The 19,282-nt window shown below is 41.7% G+C and overlaps 1 protein-coding gene and 1 long non-coding RNA gene across 3 annotated transcripts; one reads left to right on the top strand and one right to left on the bottom strand.

Annotated features, from left to right (window-relative positions):
* Nucleotides 1–656: 656 nt before the first annotated feature.
* On the bottom strand, nt 657–5,974 carry LOC127356237 (uncharacterized). Its single transcript, XR_007881954.1, has 4 exons — nt 5,878–5,974; nt 5,421–5,524; nt 4,263–4,356; nt 657–4,196 (listed from the first exon to the last, which is right to left on the bottom strand). It is a non-coding gene; the product is annotated as an uncharacterized LOC127356237 (long non-coding RNA).
* A 3,406-nt stretch (nt 5,975–9,380) lies between these two features.
* Nucleotides 9,381–13,356, top strand: LOC127356225 (neurogenic differentiation factor 2-like). 2 transcript variants are annotated; one of them, XM_051387807.1, is made up of 2 exons: nt 9,381–9,738; nt 12,254–13,356. In XM_051387807.1, the coding sequence occupies exon 2, from the start codon at nt 12,261–12,263 to the stop codon at nt 13,329–13,331; it is 1,071 nt and encodes a 356-aa protein (XP_051243767.1). In that variant the 5' UTR covers nt 9,381–9,738; nt 12,254–12,260; the 3' UTR covers nt 13,332–13,356. The 2 variants fall into 2 exon arrangements, with proteins under 2 accessions (XP_051243767.1, XP_051243768.1); XM_051387808.1 differs by lacking the exon at nt 9,381–9,738 and adding an exon at nt 9,865–11,225.
* The last annotated feature ends 5,926 nt before the right edge of the window (nt 13,357–19,282 follow it).

Genomic DNA, 19,282 nt, shown 5'->3' on the forward strand with positions numbered 1-19,282 from the left:
AGATTTATTAGGCTGGGTGGTGTTATACATAATGCTACAACCAATTATTTTCAATGGAAGCCCCATCACAGTTACGGTGAAATGCTCAGGCTTCCATCCTGTAGAGCTTCATCAATATCTGACATATCCCATTAAGATGTTTATTAACATTAATTGTAATATAATAATGGAATAACAAACAAGAACCTTGATGACATTGGAATCTTTGAATGAAAATACAGATGGACAATGGTGGACGTAGATGGGGAAGGAGAGAGGAGGCAGATTGTTGATGGCAATATAAAGGGAATAGAGTGAGAGGGGCAGTTCCAGTGCTATTTTCAGGGCCTTGCTGTTATTTCACTCACATGGCAGAGGGATTTGGACAGTGAAGAGAAGTGGATTTGGCCTCAGGGCAGAGTTGAGCTTTGGCATGGGCTGAGGAGGAGAAGGAGGAGGAGGAGGAGGAGGAAGAGTGAGGTGGCTGGAGGGGCTTGGTGGGCAGAACAGAGAACAAGGTCAAGGTGTATATAGTGTTCTGGGAGCGCAACTGTTGTCTACAGAATCAGAAACTCATTAAACAGTCAACTGAGTGTTTATCCCGCCGGTCAGAGCAAGCTAAACATGCCAGCATGTTATTTATTCACTGTTTCCGTGCGGGGGGTGGACGAGGGGGGTGGTTTTTTAAATGGTTTGTCTGGGTGTTTGACTCTGCTACAAAGCCACTCCTGTCTAAAGCAAAGCAACACCTCCACATGCCTGGAGGTGGAAACTCATTATTGCATCTCTTCATATACATGAAGTCTGAAACGTTGTTGTTTAGGTTTATGAAAATATTGACAAGCTAGACAAAATGCAGACTGTCTAAGTAGTTTCTGAAGAAATGTAATCTTTTTCAGTCACCCGATCCCATTTGATTTTGTTCCAGTGTTGTTGCATAACTTAAGCAGGAATTGTGCAATATTTCATGAGCAATGTTTAATAGGCTCTGTTTGAGAGTCCGGCTCACAACAAGCCACAGAACTCCAGCATTTAATGAAACCAGTGATTGAGTAATTGTCAAATAATGAACTACTAAACTGAGAAACCTTTTTTAATTAAAGCCTGGGCAATCAGGGAGTGAGGGGCAGTTTTTTTTATGAGCCAGAAAGGCCTCATTGATGGTGTTTTGTCTAAGGAGGATGTAATAGGCTGGTGCACCCAGGTGCCTATGTTCTCCCTATAAACAAATAAGATACAGATTCAAGGTAATGTAACCAGGCTCAATAGCTTCTATGGACAGAGGCAAAAAGACAAGATGAGAGAAGCCACCGGACAAGAGTAAATGTCGGACTGACTTTCAGTTGTAGGGAAGTTGGGTAGTCCACAATTGCAAATATGATATATATGAGGCTAAAACTAAACCTAGTATCACTATTTGGTGTGGTCAAAAGTATGCTCTGTTGCACTTGTAACCACACCTACAGTGATGTCACAATGCACCAGAGTATACTTGTACATCACTGCAGCAAGAACTTAAACATGATCGAAGTAATCCTTTGTGCCAGACTTCCTTTCCAAATATATTTTCAACAATTTTATTGGCATACACTGACCAGTATAATGCTTCTGTGTCGGCCCATGAAAAGTTTCCACATTTGGATGATTAAGCTGCTCTATTCTATTCAACTTTGTTTGCATCACTGTAAAGCAGGAGTTTGCTGCACAGCCCCAATGAGCAAACCTGGGAGGACAAGCCAAGATAAAACTGGAAAGAACATGAAAATAGTCAAACACAGACTAAACAAGCAAGTGCAAGGCTGGCACAGTAAACATAAATAAGACGATCAGCTGTCATCTGAGACTCAAATAAAAGATAAGGCACTTAATCTCCAAAAATAATCACAGCTCTCTGGCAAAATAAAATGCTTCTTTCAGCCTCTGTTTGTCTATTTAGAAAGGAAAGTAACTGCAGATAAACACCAAGATGTTTATTAAGAAAAAATTATCAATCAAGTAAATTAACAACATGTTTACAAAAAAATTAAAATCCAATCAGTGACCTAATTACAACTGGTCAGACAAGAGGGTGCTTCCATGGTACATAAACCTCAGGGACTTGTAAGCTATGTGCTGCACTACACACAGGAACACAATAGTTAACTTAAAGAAAGTTTGATGTGATTTGTCAAAAAGGATATTAGCACATGTGGAATACTTACAGTTACACAGTAAGAGACTATAACCATTTTGGTATTTTACTATAGGTTGACTGAGAACAGAGAAACCATGCTAAATAATACTGTCTGGATTAGTACACCAGCAAATCTGATTTAGGGCACCAGTAAATCAGATTTTAATTTTTTTAATTCAGGCAACCACTCTGTTCTTGGGCAAATGCAACAATTTTCTTTATTCCTGGTTAAATGTGAAGCTCTTTGGCTTTGTGTAATATGAAGAAAGTAAACACTTTAACAAACACCAATATGTCAAAGCAGTAAATAATGAAAATGTATACAGTGTTGCACTACAGACACAACCACCCTCCCCCTCTGCTGTATGGATTACTAGAGAGACAAATTGTCAGGTAAGCTTTCAAATCTATGAACACAGAAGTGTCAGAGCAGCCAGGCATTGTAAAATCCTTGGGCAGTCTGTCATATTAACAAAATTACTCCACACTGCTGACACACTGACAAGTAGAACAAAATGCTCTAATTGGAAACCACACTAATTTGCACATAAATGGATTAACAAAGGAAATCACCAGTATTTTATGTGTGTACCTCAGAGGATGTTGATATTTCCAGTGTCCTGATGCTGTGCCACTTTAATGCATTTGTTATCATTTGATCTGTTATTTGTATATTGTTATGTAACACCTGTTTGCCTCTCTACAGTGTGGTTTTGAATACCCCTGGGGGTGTCTCTATTTGTTTGTACCTCTAATTAAACCTCATGTCACTTGCTCTACCCGTGATGCTGCTATGTATATTTACAGACATTGGCTAAACCCATCTATATGCGGGCTCATACATGCTTCTATTTTTATTACACTTCACTGTGTTTATACATTTTGTGTCGGGGATGTCATTAAATCACTGACAGAACCTGGCAGAACCAGAGGAAAAACCCCTGGAAGACAGATCACACTTACAGGCTGGGAACACCAAGCATGATAATAACTCCAGCAGCAAGCAGGGACATGCTGTACAAAATGTGTGACATGTGCACTGTGCACTGTGCACTGTAACACACACACACACACACACACACACACACACACACACACACACACTGGAGACACTCCAAGCCAGCTCCAAAGACAGATTAGGAGAAAGTGTGTAATTCTATCTCTGATACAGGGCATCTTGTACCATGTGACAGTCAGTGGAGCAAGAGCTGACAAAAACCTCCCTGTTATGAAAGTAATTGACAGGCCCCTCAGCCCCCCTACAGACGAGACCTGATCTGCTACAAAGGCCAAATGCATTCTGGGTGTGCATTCCGAATGAATTAAGAAGAAAAAAACAACTGAACAAGAAACAGAGGGAGACAAAAATCGTTATTAGAGTCCATTCAAAAAATACTCTCTTTCATTCTACCTGCCAGGTGCTCTATAGCAGTAATAAGCTGATACCTTCACAGGGGATTTCAGGGACAAACATCACTGTAAAAGGTGAGATATTCCATTAATCAGGATCACAGAGAGGCTTTGTAACGTCATAGCAGGTGTCCTGGTAATTTTGTTGAGGGGAACAGAGAGGCACTGCCTGTCAGTCAACACCTCACTTGACTCTGAACTCATCCCCCTCCATCCAGTTATATAACATACACATCGCACAATACACAGGTACTGCTCACAGAAACAGTCATTGTCACATACACTTGGGAAAGCTGCACTGCCAGAACCAGGTGGTTGTGCTGCAATGTGTTGGTGATGAAGGATGCGAAGGCACCATCTGCTGTCCTGTTAGTGTAATTACAATTTAGAATGAACTGTTATTGATTATTTTTTTCTCTTTGCCCCCATCCAGAGGTGACAGTTCAGTTCTTTGATTCATATAGATGTACACCTTTTCTTGTTTGATTGATTCTTTTATGCTTATACTTTTTTTATTAAGACAATCAAGAACTATGTAACCCAGTGCTATAGAGTTTTACATACTATTTCAGAAGGGTGGATGTTTCTTGAAGCCAGGTTGTCGGATTGACGGAGGGTTCCCTCTGTGGAAGACCTGGCCCAAAATGAGGCACTTAGCACTGTACATGAAAATATGACAAAGGAACAGAAAGGGGATTACCTCCTCAGCTTGTTATCATTGCAGCGTCAGACAGCAGGGAACCAGTATCCATCTGGAATGTGTTGGGACAACACAGAGCATGATGGGATAATCCCTGAGAATTCAGAAAGAGAATCACAGGAATAAAGAGATAATGGATATAAGAAAAGAGACCAAGAGACAGGAGAGAATAATCTAGAATAGGCTGTCAGGAGGTATTTTTTGGTGGTCTTTTAGGTAAAAGAGGGCTGCCTGGAAAAAACCTGCAGAGTGTAAATTACTATATACCTACTGTCTTACAGTAAAGGCAAAATTGTATAATACTGACTTTATCACCAAAGTTTCTGCTTTTCTTCTTTAGGGCACAAGAAAAAATATATTACATATTATATATATTATATTATAACACTTTACTTTTCAACAATTCCTTTACTTGGTGTATATATATATATATTTAAAACTTTTTTATAGTGTGTAACAGGCAATACACTGAGCTTATACCTGTTGAATGGCTGTATGGAAATGGTAATGGTGATAATTATAAATAAATTCCAGTAGATGGCAGCCTTCTATTGCATTTGGCTTTTAGACTCATCCCCTGTTGACTGCAAAGAGCTTTCCAAATGGGGGTTAAAATTGAAACCGAGGTGCTCATTTAGGATAAAAACTCATTTAAAATGTGTCACCACTGACATTGAATAGATGTACCAATCACTATAAAGTGGCAGGACGCAAACCAACATACTATGGATACAGAGAGAAAATCTCTTGATAAATTACTGGGACCCAAGAAGGAATCGATGTGACATTACTAAAAGGGGATTGAAGGATGGGAGACTTTTTAAACTTTGATTTGGAGATTTCAGTGAGGTAGACCTGTGTGCAAAATAAACAGCACCTAGAAAAACTAAATATAGACATGACAAATGACAACAGAGGTATGAGTGTTTGTGCGAGGGACAATATATGAGTGTATATGTGTGGGTGGGTATAAAGAGTAAAGTGGAGTGGGGTGTTGGAGATGTAGCAGGTGGAAGACATGGTGAAGGCAGAGACAGAGGAGGACGTGGCAGTAGGGCAGTGATTTAATTAGCACCCTCTACCCCCTCCAGCCCTTCACTCATAGCATCAATAATGCATGGCCCCTTGTTTCCACTGCCATAATTAATCCTCTCTTACTATAATTAAAAGCCAAAAATCCCACAAGATGGTTCAGCTTGGCCAGGCACGGGTTGGGTTGGCACGGGAACTGATGAAAAACTCCAGAGCTTCACACACACACCCTGTGGACCGACAGACAGACAGACATGTTGACAGAGAGATCAATAGTCAACCCAACTCCAATACAAGCAGAGTGAATGAGGCATGAAGGGAAGCTGAAATACGTGGAAAATGTGACATGCAGGCAAATTAAATGAATGAATTTGACAGACTGACAACATGAACCATTTCTTGAAAATGTGCTTTTGTGCATCGTATTTGTGAATGAGTGAGAAAGTGAGGGAAGACCGAGCCAAGCACAAATCTACCAACCTCAGTTCTACTCCTTTGAAGGGAAGACGGTGCACACACACACACACACACACACACACACACACACACACACACACACACGCACCTACACACAAATACTTACACAGGCATCCTGCTCCCAGATGAGGTTTGTCTCCACTGCAGCCAAGCCAGACGAGAGGGAGAGGTGGAGCTTTCTGATGCTGCAATTAGGACCACACTGTCTGGGCGAGCAAACAAGAATGAATATTTCAGTCCGGAGATCTCCATGGGTACCTTTGGTGGGGGCCTGGCACACCTACAGGCACACACACACACACACACACACACACACACACACACACACACACACACATACAGACACCCACACACACATCCACTGATACACAACTTACCACGGCTGCCAGAATTATTCACCTCCCAATCACAGATGCCACAATTATCACATCAGTATCACTGCGTAAACGATGCCAACTGTTATGCTCATTGAACTATTGTACAAGGTGTACAATATCAGTATAAGTATGCATCAGTAGGAGCAGTCATAGTATGTAGCTGATGGTTTCTCCTTTGTGAAAGTAGGTGCAATGAGCATACAAGCTTGGCCACATGCCAGGAAATAAACCAGTTGATAGAGCAGAGGTCATATCTCACATGCAACCTATATTTCTTCTTCTCTCTCTCTGGCTTTCTTACTTCCTGAGACAGAGTACTCACCTCGCTCACCTCAGCTCTTCGGGCTTCTCAGCATTTTTAAATGGTGCTTCACTTAAGAGTGCACATCCTCTTCACAGCACACCCCCAGTTACACACAGGACTTGTACAATAGGAGCACTCCCTCTGGTGTGGGTTCATTGTCGATGCTCCGTGCAGCCCTCCTCCTGCCCCGCCGTCCTCGGCCCCATCTCCACTTGATTTATCGCTCTAAAATACCACTGCACTAATTAGTCAAGTAATTAATTAATAGGCATTTGCATTTGTGCATATGCAATTAGGGGGCTGGAGAGAGGAGAGTGCAGATGGGGTCCGGGAGTCTGGTGGGGGTGGGAGGATGTGTGTGTGTGTGTGTGTGTGTGTGTGTGTGTGTGTGTGTGTGTGTGTGTGTGTGTGTGTGTGTGCGCGCGCTGTATTTCATATTTGTGGCAGTAGAAGTTTGCACTCCTTCCAGAAAGACAAGTGAAGTGCAGGTCATCACCTCACATGTCTGACAGTGAGAAAGGGAGGACAGGAGGGGGAAGATGACAAAGGTATGGAGGTGTGGCTTGATGACTTTGAAAGGCTATTGGGTGTCGTTTGACCATAGAGGGAAAAGAGTGATGGAGAATCTGATATCTTAAAGGGAAAGGGCTTCAATTTAGCATTTTGATTACATGCATTTAGCCCATGAAAAAGCACAGCAGGTGGCCCTTACTTAAGACTAATCCGCATACAAACAGGAGGCAAAGTCATTCTAAAATATCATAATTCCAAACAAGCTCTCCTCTGGCGTTTCAATATCAGATCAAAGCCTCCCTGATTGGAGTCGCCGCTTGCCCAGCACTGGCTAAAGCCACTCTGTTGACATTTAGCATTTATTTTGGCAAGGTGACCTGAAGGTTGTTTGGGACTTGTTGAGAAGCATCAGCCCCCCTCCCATGGCCGCAGCCCTTGCATCTCCCCCCTCCACAGCGCAGCTGAGGTAGGATAGGGCACCGATTTGGCTGGTGGTAAAGCTCAATGCCCCTCTACTCCCCCTCTACATACACACAAACACACACACTGTCACAATCACCCCACCATTGTTTGGGGTAGTGCCAGGTTACCATCCCCTCATCCCTTATGGGATGAGACACATTAGTGAATGTGCGGCATCACGGCTCCCTAGCCACAGCTGCCACACTACTGGTGACCCCAGGGATGACCCTGCAACCCCCCAAACACTCCCTTAGTTGTGGCAGAGGAGGAGATGTAGGGGTGATCCAGGCCCAAGGACATGATGAGTTTCTATCAGCTATTTCTCAGCCTCCATGTCCCTGTTCCCTCAGTCCTGTGGGTGTCTTTGTGCCAAGTTGGACTTGGTGGTCATCAAGCTCATTTCTCCCACATTAACTCCACTAATGTCTGCTAAATTGAGAGATCTCGAAACTGGGATGGACACAATACAGCAAAGCAGGCATACTGAAGGGACCAGGATACTGATGGCAAGGAATTTTTTCATCTTCGCCACTGATGTGCCAATATGCCTCCTCCTAAATCTTGGGCACCTCTGCCAGCTCCTACCAGCACCAATTCCCTGTCATCTACAGCGACACCCCCCTTCCTCCTCATTTTTTATACATCCCTAGTGGGCCTGCACACCTGGGTCTCTCTCTCTCTCTCTCCCTCTCCCTCTCACCCTTCCTCTCACTGTGTTTTTATGTCTCTTTCCCTCTCTCTCTGATGCTCGCCCCTGCAGGGGCCCCTCACTCCACATTGAAGGCTGGAGACACCAGCAGTAGCTCTGGCAAACCTCACATGTGCAGACATAGCTACCAGTAAACATTTGATCTTCACACTTAACCACATGAGCACCAGTTTACATACACACAAACACAGTGCGTGCAGCAGAAGCCTATGTAATATTATACCTTTTAATCTGACTCATTTTCAGCATTGGCAAGTGGGTCATCCGCGCCAAGCTTGTGCCCAAAAGAGTCAGAACAAATCACAATTGGTTTTGGTTGTCGTTCCTCTGAATACGTTGATGCATAATTTGATCCAATTAGGTAAATAAATAAACAATATGCCTTCTGTTCCACCGCCTTAATGCACTTATAATGCATCCCCATCCCCCTACCCCCGCCCTGCTTCTGAACCAGAGATGTGACGGAGGGTAAACCCTGCAACTAAAACTGGTTTACCCACCTTTCATTTGCTGAAGAGTTATTTGATGTAATCTTATAATAGACTCCATACAGTCATTTTTGTATTCTCTTCTTAAACAGATAATTTGTAAATGATAATAGAGTCTTTTAAAGAGGGCAACTGATTAATTGCTTGTGTAGATATGATTTTAAAGCAGAACTTATTTGGCTTGGGGTCATATTCTATTTACTGTTTTGTCACTTAATGCATATAACAGTGTAATATGACTGAGACTTATCTTGAAATCAACATATATGTTGATCATAGTTTACCTCTTATAATCTTTCTTATGGTGACTGCTGGGATATTTGTGCAGGCAGGTCTCCTCTAAATTGCATTAAACATTGACTAGTGAGTTTGGCAGTTCAATGAGAACATTCACAGGTTTGATTAAAAAAGATAGCCTACATCCCTTGAAGCAGCAGCACAGGTCAACAATGATGAGTTTTGTTGTTCCACCATTTTATTTTCTCCCTCTCTCTTCTGTTTTTCCTCCTTTTTTTCTGGCTGTGTGAGCTCTAGTGCGGTGACAGATGGCGAAGCCCTCCTCCTCCTCCTCCACCTCCTACCTCCTCCTCCTCCTTCTCTCTCTCTCTTCTTCTCTCTCTCTCTCTGTCTCTCTCCCCCCGCGGGCAAATCTCTCCGAATGCGGGCGCATGTCAATCAAGGGGCTCTCATGTGATGGCTCTTGCCGGTGACGTGCCAGCCATATGGGCGCTGGCATCACAGCCTTAGCTGGTATGTAACCCCGTCCCCGGTAGCTCACGGTTGCCACACACACACACACACACACACACACACACACACACACACACACACATACACATACATGCATACATGCTCACTTACTCACTCACACATATACGCACAGACACGCCAAGACGCACGTCCGTTCACAAGCTCCAGTTATTCGAGTGCGCGCACTGGGAGAGGAGCACCCCTAAACAGCCCGTCAGCGCCAGTGAAAGAGAGCCGCGCGCTGCCTGCACCTATACACTGACAGGGAGCGTTGGTTCGCTCACTCGTGCGGTCCCTGAAGATGGTCTGAAACTCAAGCGTTTTTTTTTTTTCCTCCCATCCCTTGTGAAGAGCTCGAGCAGAGGTAAGTTGGAACATAAACAACACTAACGAAAATATATAAATAAATCCTGGATGCTGAAGTGCCCGTCCAAAATGGAGGAGAAAATTAATCTGATAAAAAGATAAACAGATGTAGGCTGTGTTAATGCAAGGTGTTCATCTGTGTTTTATGTAGTTATAATGTAGGTTACTGTCAATCGTCTGCTTTGGTGACTTAAAGCACCTTTATCGTTTACAGTTTGTAAGATAAAAGGCTAATCTACTGGCATGAATCCATATGGAAATCTAATGTATATTCGCCTTGTCTGTGACTTTGCTGTGGTATGTACCTATCGATCCACAGTATGTAGCCTAGTCTGTTTAAATCTGGTGACGGCACACTTTGAAATCCATTCTAACAATAATAATAATACTAATAATAATAATCATAAATGGATATAGAAGGCATTTCCATGTTTGTCTTTTTATTAGCGCACTTGCACAAATAGTACCTCCTCAGTCCCCCGCTCTCCCTCTGCGTGCCCTTCAACTTTTGACATCCAAATCTACCTGGATTATAAGAGCTAAGATCAAATACCAAGCTCGGGTGAAAAGGCAAGAGTCTCCCGGTCCCGATTTCGCTCCTCCAGGATCATTTACAAGGAGAAGTCCTGAGGATTGGAATAGCCCCCCTACAGCAGCGCTGTAAATAGATCATATCGGACACTAATTTGATTTAGAGATTCCTGCGTCTGGACCTTGATTCAGAGAAAACAAAAGACAATGAGTATGAAAGATAAACATTTCTGTGGAAGATTTTGATCCCATCCCCGTTGTCTCAGTGAAGGACGTCCTCAAGCTTTATGGGAGATTTATTGATGATTTTGTCGATGATTTTCACGTTCAATCTCGGAGCAAATGAAAGGGTGGGACAACGCCATTGACTGTGACAGGCAGTGTGCAGCATGATTTATCTCTGTTTGTCTAGTTTTATCTTCAACAATCTATCTCGACTAAACATTGTTTAAACCACAGTCCTTGCTGTTACAGTGGAGCTAATGCAGGGTTTGCGAGATTGGATAATTGTGTTTCGCGAGTTGTGTTTTTATATTTAACGAGGGCTAAAGGGATACAAGCGATTTCCATCTGTAAAGGGTTATCGCTGACTAAAAGTGCTTTGAAATCAAGCACTCGTGCATACTGAATTATGTGTGAAATCTATTTCGTGTAAGCTTCATGGTCTGTTAATTAAACGTTGTTGTGTTTTTTTCTTCTAATTGAGCAAACCTCCTGAGCCTGAGATTTAAAAACTAGATTTTGCCCCTGGCACACCCCCCGAGATAATTAACCAACCATCACAGCCTACCTTACCTTGGGCTGCAAGTCTATCTGCTGCTGCACTATAATAATAGATGGGAAGTGAAACATGTTAGGGAGTAAGCCAATGGAGGCTTATTGAAGCTGTCAAAGATCACCTCGTCTCTCTGTAGCCCTTTTTTCTGGGATGGGACTGCACTTACTAATCAAGTGGTAGGCTGATCAATTTATTTTTGTTTTAAATGTATTAATTAACATGTTTTCTTTATAGTTAATTGTTAAATACGTAATTGGTTAATAATATTCAATTGTGGTTCGTTATAGCTGAGCCTATAATGATTTGATTGATGATATTTTTCGAAATATCTTGCAAGCATTTTTCGCCAAAACACATTAAGATTATAATAATAATAGTTAATATTATTATAGCTGCGATAACATAAATAAAAGTTTTTGGTTTTATGTATTGTTTTTTTTTTTTTTCCAAGGTGTTAATCATGACTGTAGACAATCTTTCCTTTTAGTTCTTGTTTGTAGGCCGTGATATTAAAATTGGTTTTCGAAGCTTTTTTGCAGCTTGAGTCAGGATGTCTGTAAGCCTTAATTTAATAATCAGTGTGACTTTAAACGGAACTACAGCCTATCAATTAAATAAAATCCCCCTTGCCTTCTCTGAGGAGAGGTGTATGGTGTGGATGAATAGTGCTGGAATGCAGCCAGGAGTGTATATGGGCGTCAGGAGGAGTGAAAGTGGGGGCCCCCATGGGACCTGTAATGTGGCCCCTGCCGCTGGGACCCGCTGCGAAAGGACGCGACAGGGCACACGGATGACAGCAGGGAATTAAATGGGGATCCGTCTGGCTGTAACCCAGCGCAAAGCTTTGAGAGCTGATTTGTCTCCCATTTTTATTTCCCTCAAATTTTACACTATTTGTCCTTCAGGCAAAGAATAACAACTCAGGTATATTTTATAACAAAAAGTCACTATCTTGAGCAAGAGTGTTGGTAACCTTACACTCTGAAATCAATATATTTTCTATGAACATTCGTATTATGGAAGTATATTTTATATTCGGATGATTATGGTGACGTGCGCAATAGTGCGTTTAACCTCATACGACTGTTTTTGCTATTAAGTCATTATGATAGAATGTCTTCTTTTTGTACATCCATATAGACACTGTGTATGTGTCCTGCGCCTGTCAGGCCTCATTTTCGATTTCCCTTTATCTTTTCTCCAGAGCCACAATGTTGACGAGGCTTTTCAGTGACCCCTCACTACTCCCCGATGTGCAGAAATACTCCGGCTGGGCGGAGGACAGCGATGGCGAGAGTTCCAAGGTCAAAGATGAGGACCAGGACACCCAGGACGACATGGAGGGATCTGAACTGATAGGAGATAGCCGGACGCAGTCCGAGCACGGCGGGGACGATGACGAAGACGACGGGGTAGAGGAAGAGGATGATGGAGAGGATACAGAGGGGGACAGGCCCAAGAAAAGGGGCCCCAAGAAGCGCAAAATGACCCAAGCCCGGATCGAGCGCTCCAGGATGCGGCGGGTAAAGGCCAACGCACGGGAGCGGACCCGCATGCACGACCTGAACTCTGCGCTCGACAATCTGCGTAAAGTGGTTCCATGCTACTCCAAAACGCAAAAACTGTCCAAAATCGAGACGCTGCGGTTGGCCAAAAACTATATCTGGGCCCTGTCGGAGATACTGCGCTCTGGAAAAAGGCCAGACCTTGTGGCCTACGTCCAGACGCTGTGCAAGGGACTCTCCCAACCCACGACCAACCTGGTGGCGGGGTGCCTGCAGCTAAATTCCCGTAACTTCCTAACCGAGCAGCAGTGTCAGGATGGGGGGAGGTACGCGTCCGGCTCCTTCTCCATGCATTCCTACCCCTACCAGTGTGCGCGTCTCTCAAGCCCCCACTGCCAGCCGGGTTCGAACTCGCATCCGCTGAGGACGCACGGCTACTGCTCGACTTACGACTCTCTGTACGGTGGGAGCGGGTCCCCTGAGTATAACAGCCCCGAGTACGAGGGGCCCCTCAGCCCGCCCCTGTGCGTCAATGGCAACTTTTCCCTGAAGCACCAAGGCTCTGCCTCCCCCGAAAACGAGAAGGGATACCACTACTCTATGCATTACTCCGGCCTGCCTGGCTCAAGACCCACCGGGGCCCACAACCTGGTGTTTGGCTCCTCGGGGTCCCGGAGCGGCATTCACTCTGAAAACGTCCTGCCTTACCACGACATGCACTTACACCACGAACGGGCCCCCGTGTATGATGAACTGAACGCGTTTTTTCACAATTAAAATGAGAAACCTATCGTGCGTCCCCTTGCAATCAACAATCTATCCACGGCACACTTTTTGAAAAGCTTACCTGCCAGGATTTAGGCATTCTGGAGAGATGTTTCACTCGTTGTCATTAGTGTTTTCCTTTTTTTCTGTCTTAATTCTTTGTTTTGCTATAGTCAGGGATGTAGTGGAGGGTAATCTACCTAACCCACAATCTTCTTGTTGCGCAACAGAAGTTATCCAGCTTTTAAAGCTGAAATAAATCTCTAAAAGGAAATTTGATAATCATATCAAGACCTAAGGGAATTTCAAAATATTAATGTAAAGTGAGATTTGTGTTTGTATCGGTGATTGTTTGCATTTTGATGACTGGAAGTCAAAGTTTACCCACTTGTTTATTTACTACTTTACACTACATCACTGGCTACAGCTACACCTTGACATTGGCCGCGAATTTCTAATAATATGAAATTAGGAATAAATCAACGAACAAGCTAATGCAAATCACATCACGCCTGTACGTGTGACATTTAGGAGTTGTGGTTTTTGGAAATGATGAAATCTAAAGAAATGCAGAGGGAAATGCTGAACCGGTAACAAAAATGTGCAAGTTGGGTTGTTTTAGAAGAATCTGTTCTCCAGCAAATCAATCGTTTCGCATCTATGCAAAACCCAACGAGACCACAAAGAGAGGCAACAAGGCCCAGAAAGACACTGTATGTTCATCAGCACAGTGGCTGCACGCATGGGTGCGCGCAGACACACACTCACACACACACACACACACACACACACACACACACACACACACACACACACAGACAGACAGACAGACAGACAGACAGACAGACAGACACACACACACACACACACACACACACACACACACACACACACACACACACTTTGGAATTAACTAAATCTGACAATGGCTGGGCTGGCCAAAATGGTTTAACTTCTAAAACAATCATCAAAATACAATGAAATCAGACATTTTCTCATTTTCTTTTTTACTCGTATTTATTCTTCTAATTGAGCCATTGCACTGTATTTTGATTTCATATTCCATTTTGGTTCAATGTTTTCGTTTTGATTTGCAATGCTATGTTAAATAGATTTTTATTATTATTATTATTGTATTATTATTATTATTATTATTATTATTATTATTGCACGTATTTATTGTGTTGTTTTTTGTAATTAATGTTAATAGTCTATGGAAATGAAGGGATCCCATGTGTTGCTGAGCATTTTTTCATAAAATTCAAGTCTTTCAACTTTGTATTCAACCAACTGTGTGGTAAAATAAAATGATTATAAATGAATCTGTGCAACTTGATTGATTTATTTTTTTACTCCAATTGAGCAATCTTGGCATCCTTTAACATACAACATTAAATAACTCTAATGTGTATTTACTCCCCCCACTCAATAATTCGTTTTCCATTGAATTTAAATGGTTCATATATTTGTAATTGAAGTATATTGGAATAATTAAAAGATGCAGCTTCAGGATTTTAAGGAAAATATTCACTTGCACCAGACTTTTTTGTGTTATTGGATAAGATAAGGCTTACCGTGTCTGGTGCCACAACCTGCAGGAGTTCCTCACAGAGCCTCAGGGCCTTTATCTTATAAACTGAAACAGGAGGAAGAGGGCAGTGTTGCCATTCTCCGCCATGTAAACTGGTGCCAATGCGTCATTTGTGCTTGGCAAACAACTCAAATGTACAAAGCAGTCTTTAAAGATGTATGGGGTGATTTGAATTGCAGACCTTGGAGTGAAAACAGATTTGGTGTAAATTTTGATTCAGTGACTGGAGAATAAAGGCTGACTAGAGTTTGGACAAATGCAAACAGTGCAGGTTAACTGATGCCTACTGCATTCAAGGTCATAACGATAATAGGTCTGCTTCCTATTCTCTTGACCATTAAGAAAAGAGGTGAGGAAGACATTCGTTTCAGCACCGCGGAGAGCTCCTGCAGCTGCCGTTTGATTCAGCTTAAAAACTGAGCTGAGCCTAAAATTTAGTAAAAATCAAAATAACCCAAACATACTGTGGGCAATATGCAACAAATAGTATGCTTGTCATTCACATCGCAATGCTTTAAAAGCTGTGGGTCACATTGTGGGAGTTATTTTTATCCCATCATCTCCAGGACACACACGTTCTGCAGGTCTGTTGCTTTCACACCAGGTTTCCGTTAATGCATTGCTGACAGAGCCTTGACGACTATAAGAAGTCACACGAAGACATAAAAATAATAAAAACACACCTTTACTGTTTTTTTGATGCCTCATATATTCATTTCTTTCGATGCTGCACATATTCCCGAGATCAGTGCTAATTTAATAGTAGGCCTACTTGTTGAAAAAATCTTTATTTCTTAATCTTTTTTATTCTGTAAATAAAACAATGAACTTTGCGGCATTGACATTTTTAACACAACTGACAAAATGTAAATATTTGTTATTTTAAAAATGTCCTTTTTTATTTTCGTCGTTTGATTATGCATTAAACATCAGATATAAATTATGAAGTCAGTCTCTTAGTTTCATCTCTTGTAACTTTAAACACACATCTCATATTTATGTCATACATTTTAAAAATTGAGTCATATGGCATTATGAATACATAGATTTATTCATCATGGGCTGTTTAAATCAATTAAATCTGTATGCTGAATATATGTAAACATAACTAACTCACTACACAGGGAAGGTTAAATGAAAACTTTTCTTAGATATAGAAATATTAAATGTTATTTAAGAAAAAAGAAAAAAACTGTTGACCACACACACACACGAACACACACAGTGCAAGGGGCAGCCGTTACCACCCCGGCTGAGTTTGGAGCGCTGCCCCGGGACCCATATGTTCCCCAAAATGTCCTGGGTGCTCTCTGCTGTAAGGACACACACAGGCTTTGGGTGGCGAGTGATGGTGACCAATGTTAATACCATATTAATATGTCAATACCTGCAATATCTTTATTATTATTTTCAATATTATTTCAAATAAAAGCATGGCTGTGGGTTTCGGCATTCAATTAAATAAAAATGTAAGAACACACCAGAAGAGCATTTTTCTGGAGCAAATGACCAAACAAATAGTTAATAAGTATTATCATTAGTAGGCTGCTTCCACCAGCTTATTAATCTCTTTATGTATGCAGGTGTTTAAAAGTTTGGATGGTAAAGGAAGGTCATATTTAACAAAACGTCACTTCTTGTGTATGAGACATTCATTGATTGAAAATAGTTTAATTTACGAATTAGTTTAAGGTAAAAATGTTCAAGATAAAGTACATAACATATTTAACTAACATGTCAACATTTTTTGGACAGTTTTAAGAATATTTAATGACAAAATAAATGTCTGTAGCATGTTCTTGTGTTCTTGTACCGCTTACTTGCGCTGCTCATCCCTCTTAGAAAAAACGAAAGATTAAAAGTTAAATAAACTTATTTTTCTAGGACAACTTATTTTTTATTTATATATAAAATAAACGAATTTAGGAAGGTAGCACTTGTGTGTTTATGCTACGACAAATTGTGTTATTTGCACTTGACAAAAAAGACTTCATAATATAATATTTACATCTCTACAATATCACAAGCCTCGTCGCGGGAACTTAGTGCGTCAAATATTTTTAATAAATCTTATTTAGGGAATAACTTCTGATGTACTGGCAGTGTTTGTAGTTTGTTTTGTTTTTTCATTTTAATAAATGCCAGTCTTTAGGTTCAATATGAAACCACTACCTTAAATTACACAGAGTACATGTTCCATTTGGCAGGCGCTTCTACCTGTGAGCGCATTCATTTAGTAGAAGAGTCCCGGGAGGGAATCAAACCCGCAGTTCTGCAGTTCAGGCTGGTTTCAAAACGACCACTGAAGCACTGAACAAACCAAAGCCTTGTGTTACACTTTTTTGTTAGTTTTAAGCACCTACATTATGTTTGGCTTTGTCAGCAAAGAAAAAAAGTTACATGCATTTCTGCAGAAGCCAGCCCAAAAGTGAAGGCAGCGAGCAGTGGGAGAGGGCATCTATCAAAATACTTCCCGACCCCCCCACACACACACCACCACCTCCTCTTCCTCCACAGTCCGGAGAGAGTGAGAGAGAGAGGCTGGCAGGCTGGCGGAGGAGAGCCGTGCCAAGTCCCTTAATGTTCCCCAGCAGCAGCACCAGGAGCTCCGGAGAGGACAACCCAGTGTGTGCGCCAGTGTGCCAGTTCACCGGGCCAAAGTGGCACTGCTGGGAGGAGTCGATGTTTCTTTCCTAATTTTTGCAGCATCTGTTCATTATCCAGGACGTTTAAAAACGAGAGCGCTCATCCCGAGTAGGCTAACCCTTCGCCACACGCACGCACTCTCCCAAACACACACAGATACACAACAGTGAGGCATTTTTGTAAAGAGTTGGCCTATGAATATGCATATTGCCCTCTAATGTTATGTTGTACATGAGCTCATTGAAAGAAGGCTGTGTTGCATCCAGTCCTTTTATATGGTAACCTTGCAACAAATCAGACTATACACACAACCACACACACCTACAAACACGCATACAAGGACACACACTGAGGCCAAATTTGAACGGAAAAATGCCAGAATTTTGATTAAGTTTGAATAAAATTATATGAAAGCAGTCTGCAATTTTTTAAGCTTTGAAGGGGAAAAAAGTTCAGTAAAACGAGCAAATCAGTCCATTGGATAAACTCTTGTTTGCTAACATATCAGTCTTAATCCGTGCAATGAAAGCAACTTTGTAGTTACATAGGATTTCATAGCTAGCAGGCCTCTGCATGTACACGTGTGTGTGTGTGTGTGTGTGTGTGTGTGTGTGTGTGTGTGTGAGAGAGAGAGGGGGGGGACATGTCATCACATCGTAAGAGAGTGTCAAATAACTAAAACTTTAATTACAATTAGAGACAAAATGAGATTATATGTTGTTTAGTCGACAATAGCAAATATGAGGAATTCACAGGTGTTTTTTGCTAAATGACATCACGAGCTGAATGAGTTCAGTTAATCACTTGATTTCATTTAAACTTTACAAGATTATATATTTTTTATGAATGAATCCTTTAATACTCCATTTGCCATCATTTCTAATTTTACAAATAAAAGTCTGACTAGTAACTTGTGTTTGCTTTCAGTGTAAGCCAGTCTTAAGAAGAAAAAAAAACTTCCAATGACACTCTGTGCTCCACTCAGGATGAAAAGTGAGTGAATGAATCTCACTGTTTAAATTATCATGTTCATGCCCACTCTTTTTCTCACTCAACTTGGTAGGGAAAAAAAATCAAGAGTGTTTGTCCGACATAACAGTCAATAGTGCGATTATCAAAATGTCACAAGTACTATGGTGTGAATTCCAATTAACATCTAGCTAAAATAATAAGCGAATGTTTTTGCAAAATGCAGATATCAGATCATAATATGGATATCAAAAATGTGCGGAATAAAGGCATTTAGGATTCAACGCAAAAGGGGAAGATAATCTGGTCAAGAGATTGTGAGCATTTGCAATCTGTCAGTGATTAAAAAACAAACCATGAGGCAATGCAGTTGAAATTGATATAGATTAGATTATTTTTTAAGATACAATTCATAGCCTAAACACACACCGATCACAATTGCATTTTAATAATTTATTTCCACAGAAATCTCAATTTGTGCTTTTCTGGCACCTGCACACACACATACACACACACACTGAAAACTAAAATGATGTGTACAGAGGAAACAATCGTGCAGACTTCGGCCAACCTCTTTGCCATGACTGTATGCCAGTGCCCCCGCATTGCCAGACAAGGGTGCGGGCCTGTCAAGGGCCTGTCACTGGCAGTCCATTCAGAGGAAATTCCACAACATCTGTTTGTTATCACACAATGGGGCACGGTGCAGCACGGGCAGTGGGGCAGAAGACGAGGCAGAAGCTAAACTGAGAGTGTG

The sequence above is a fragment of the Dicentrarchus labrax genome, unplaced genomic scaffold (assembly GCF_905237075.1).
Source record: "Dicentrarchus labrax unplaced genomic scaffold, dlabrax2021, whole genome shotgun sequence".
Lineage (NCBI taxonomy): Eukaryota > Metazoa > Chordata > Actinopteri > Moronidae > Dicentrarchus > Dicentrarchus labrax.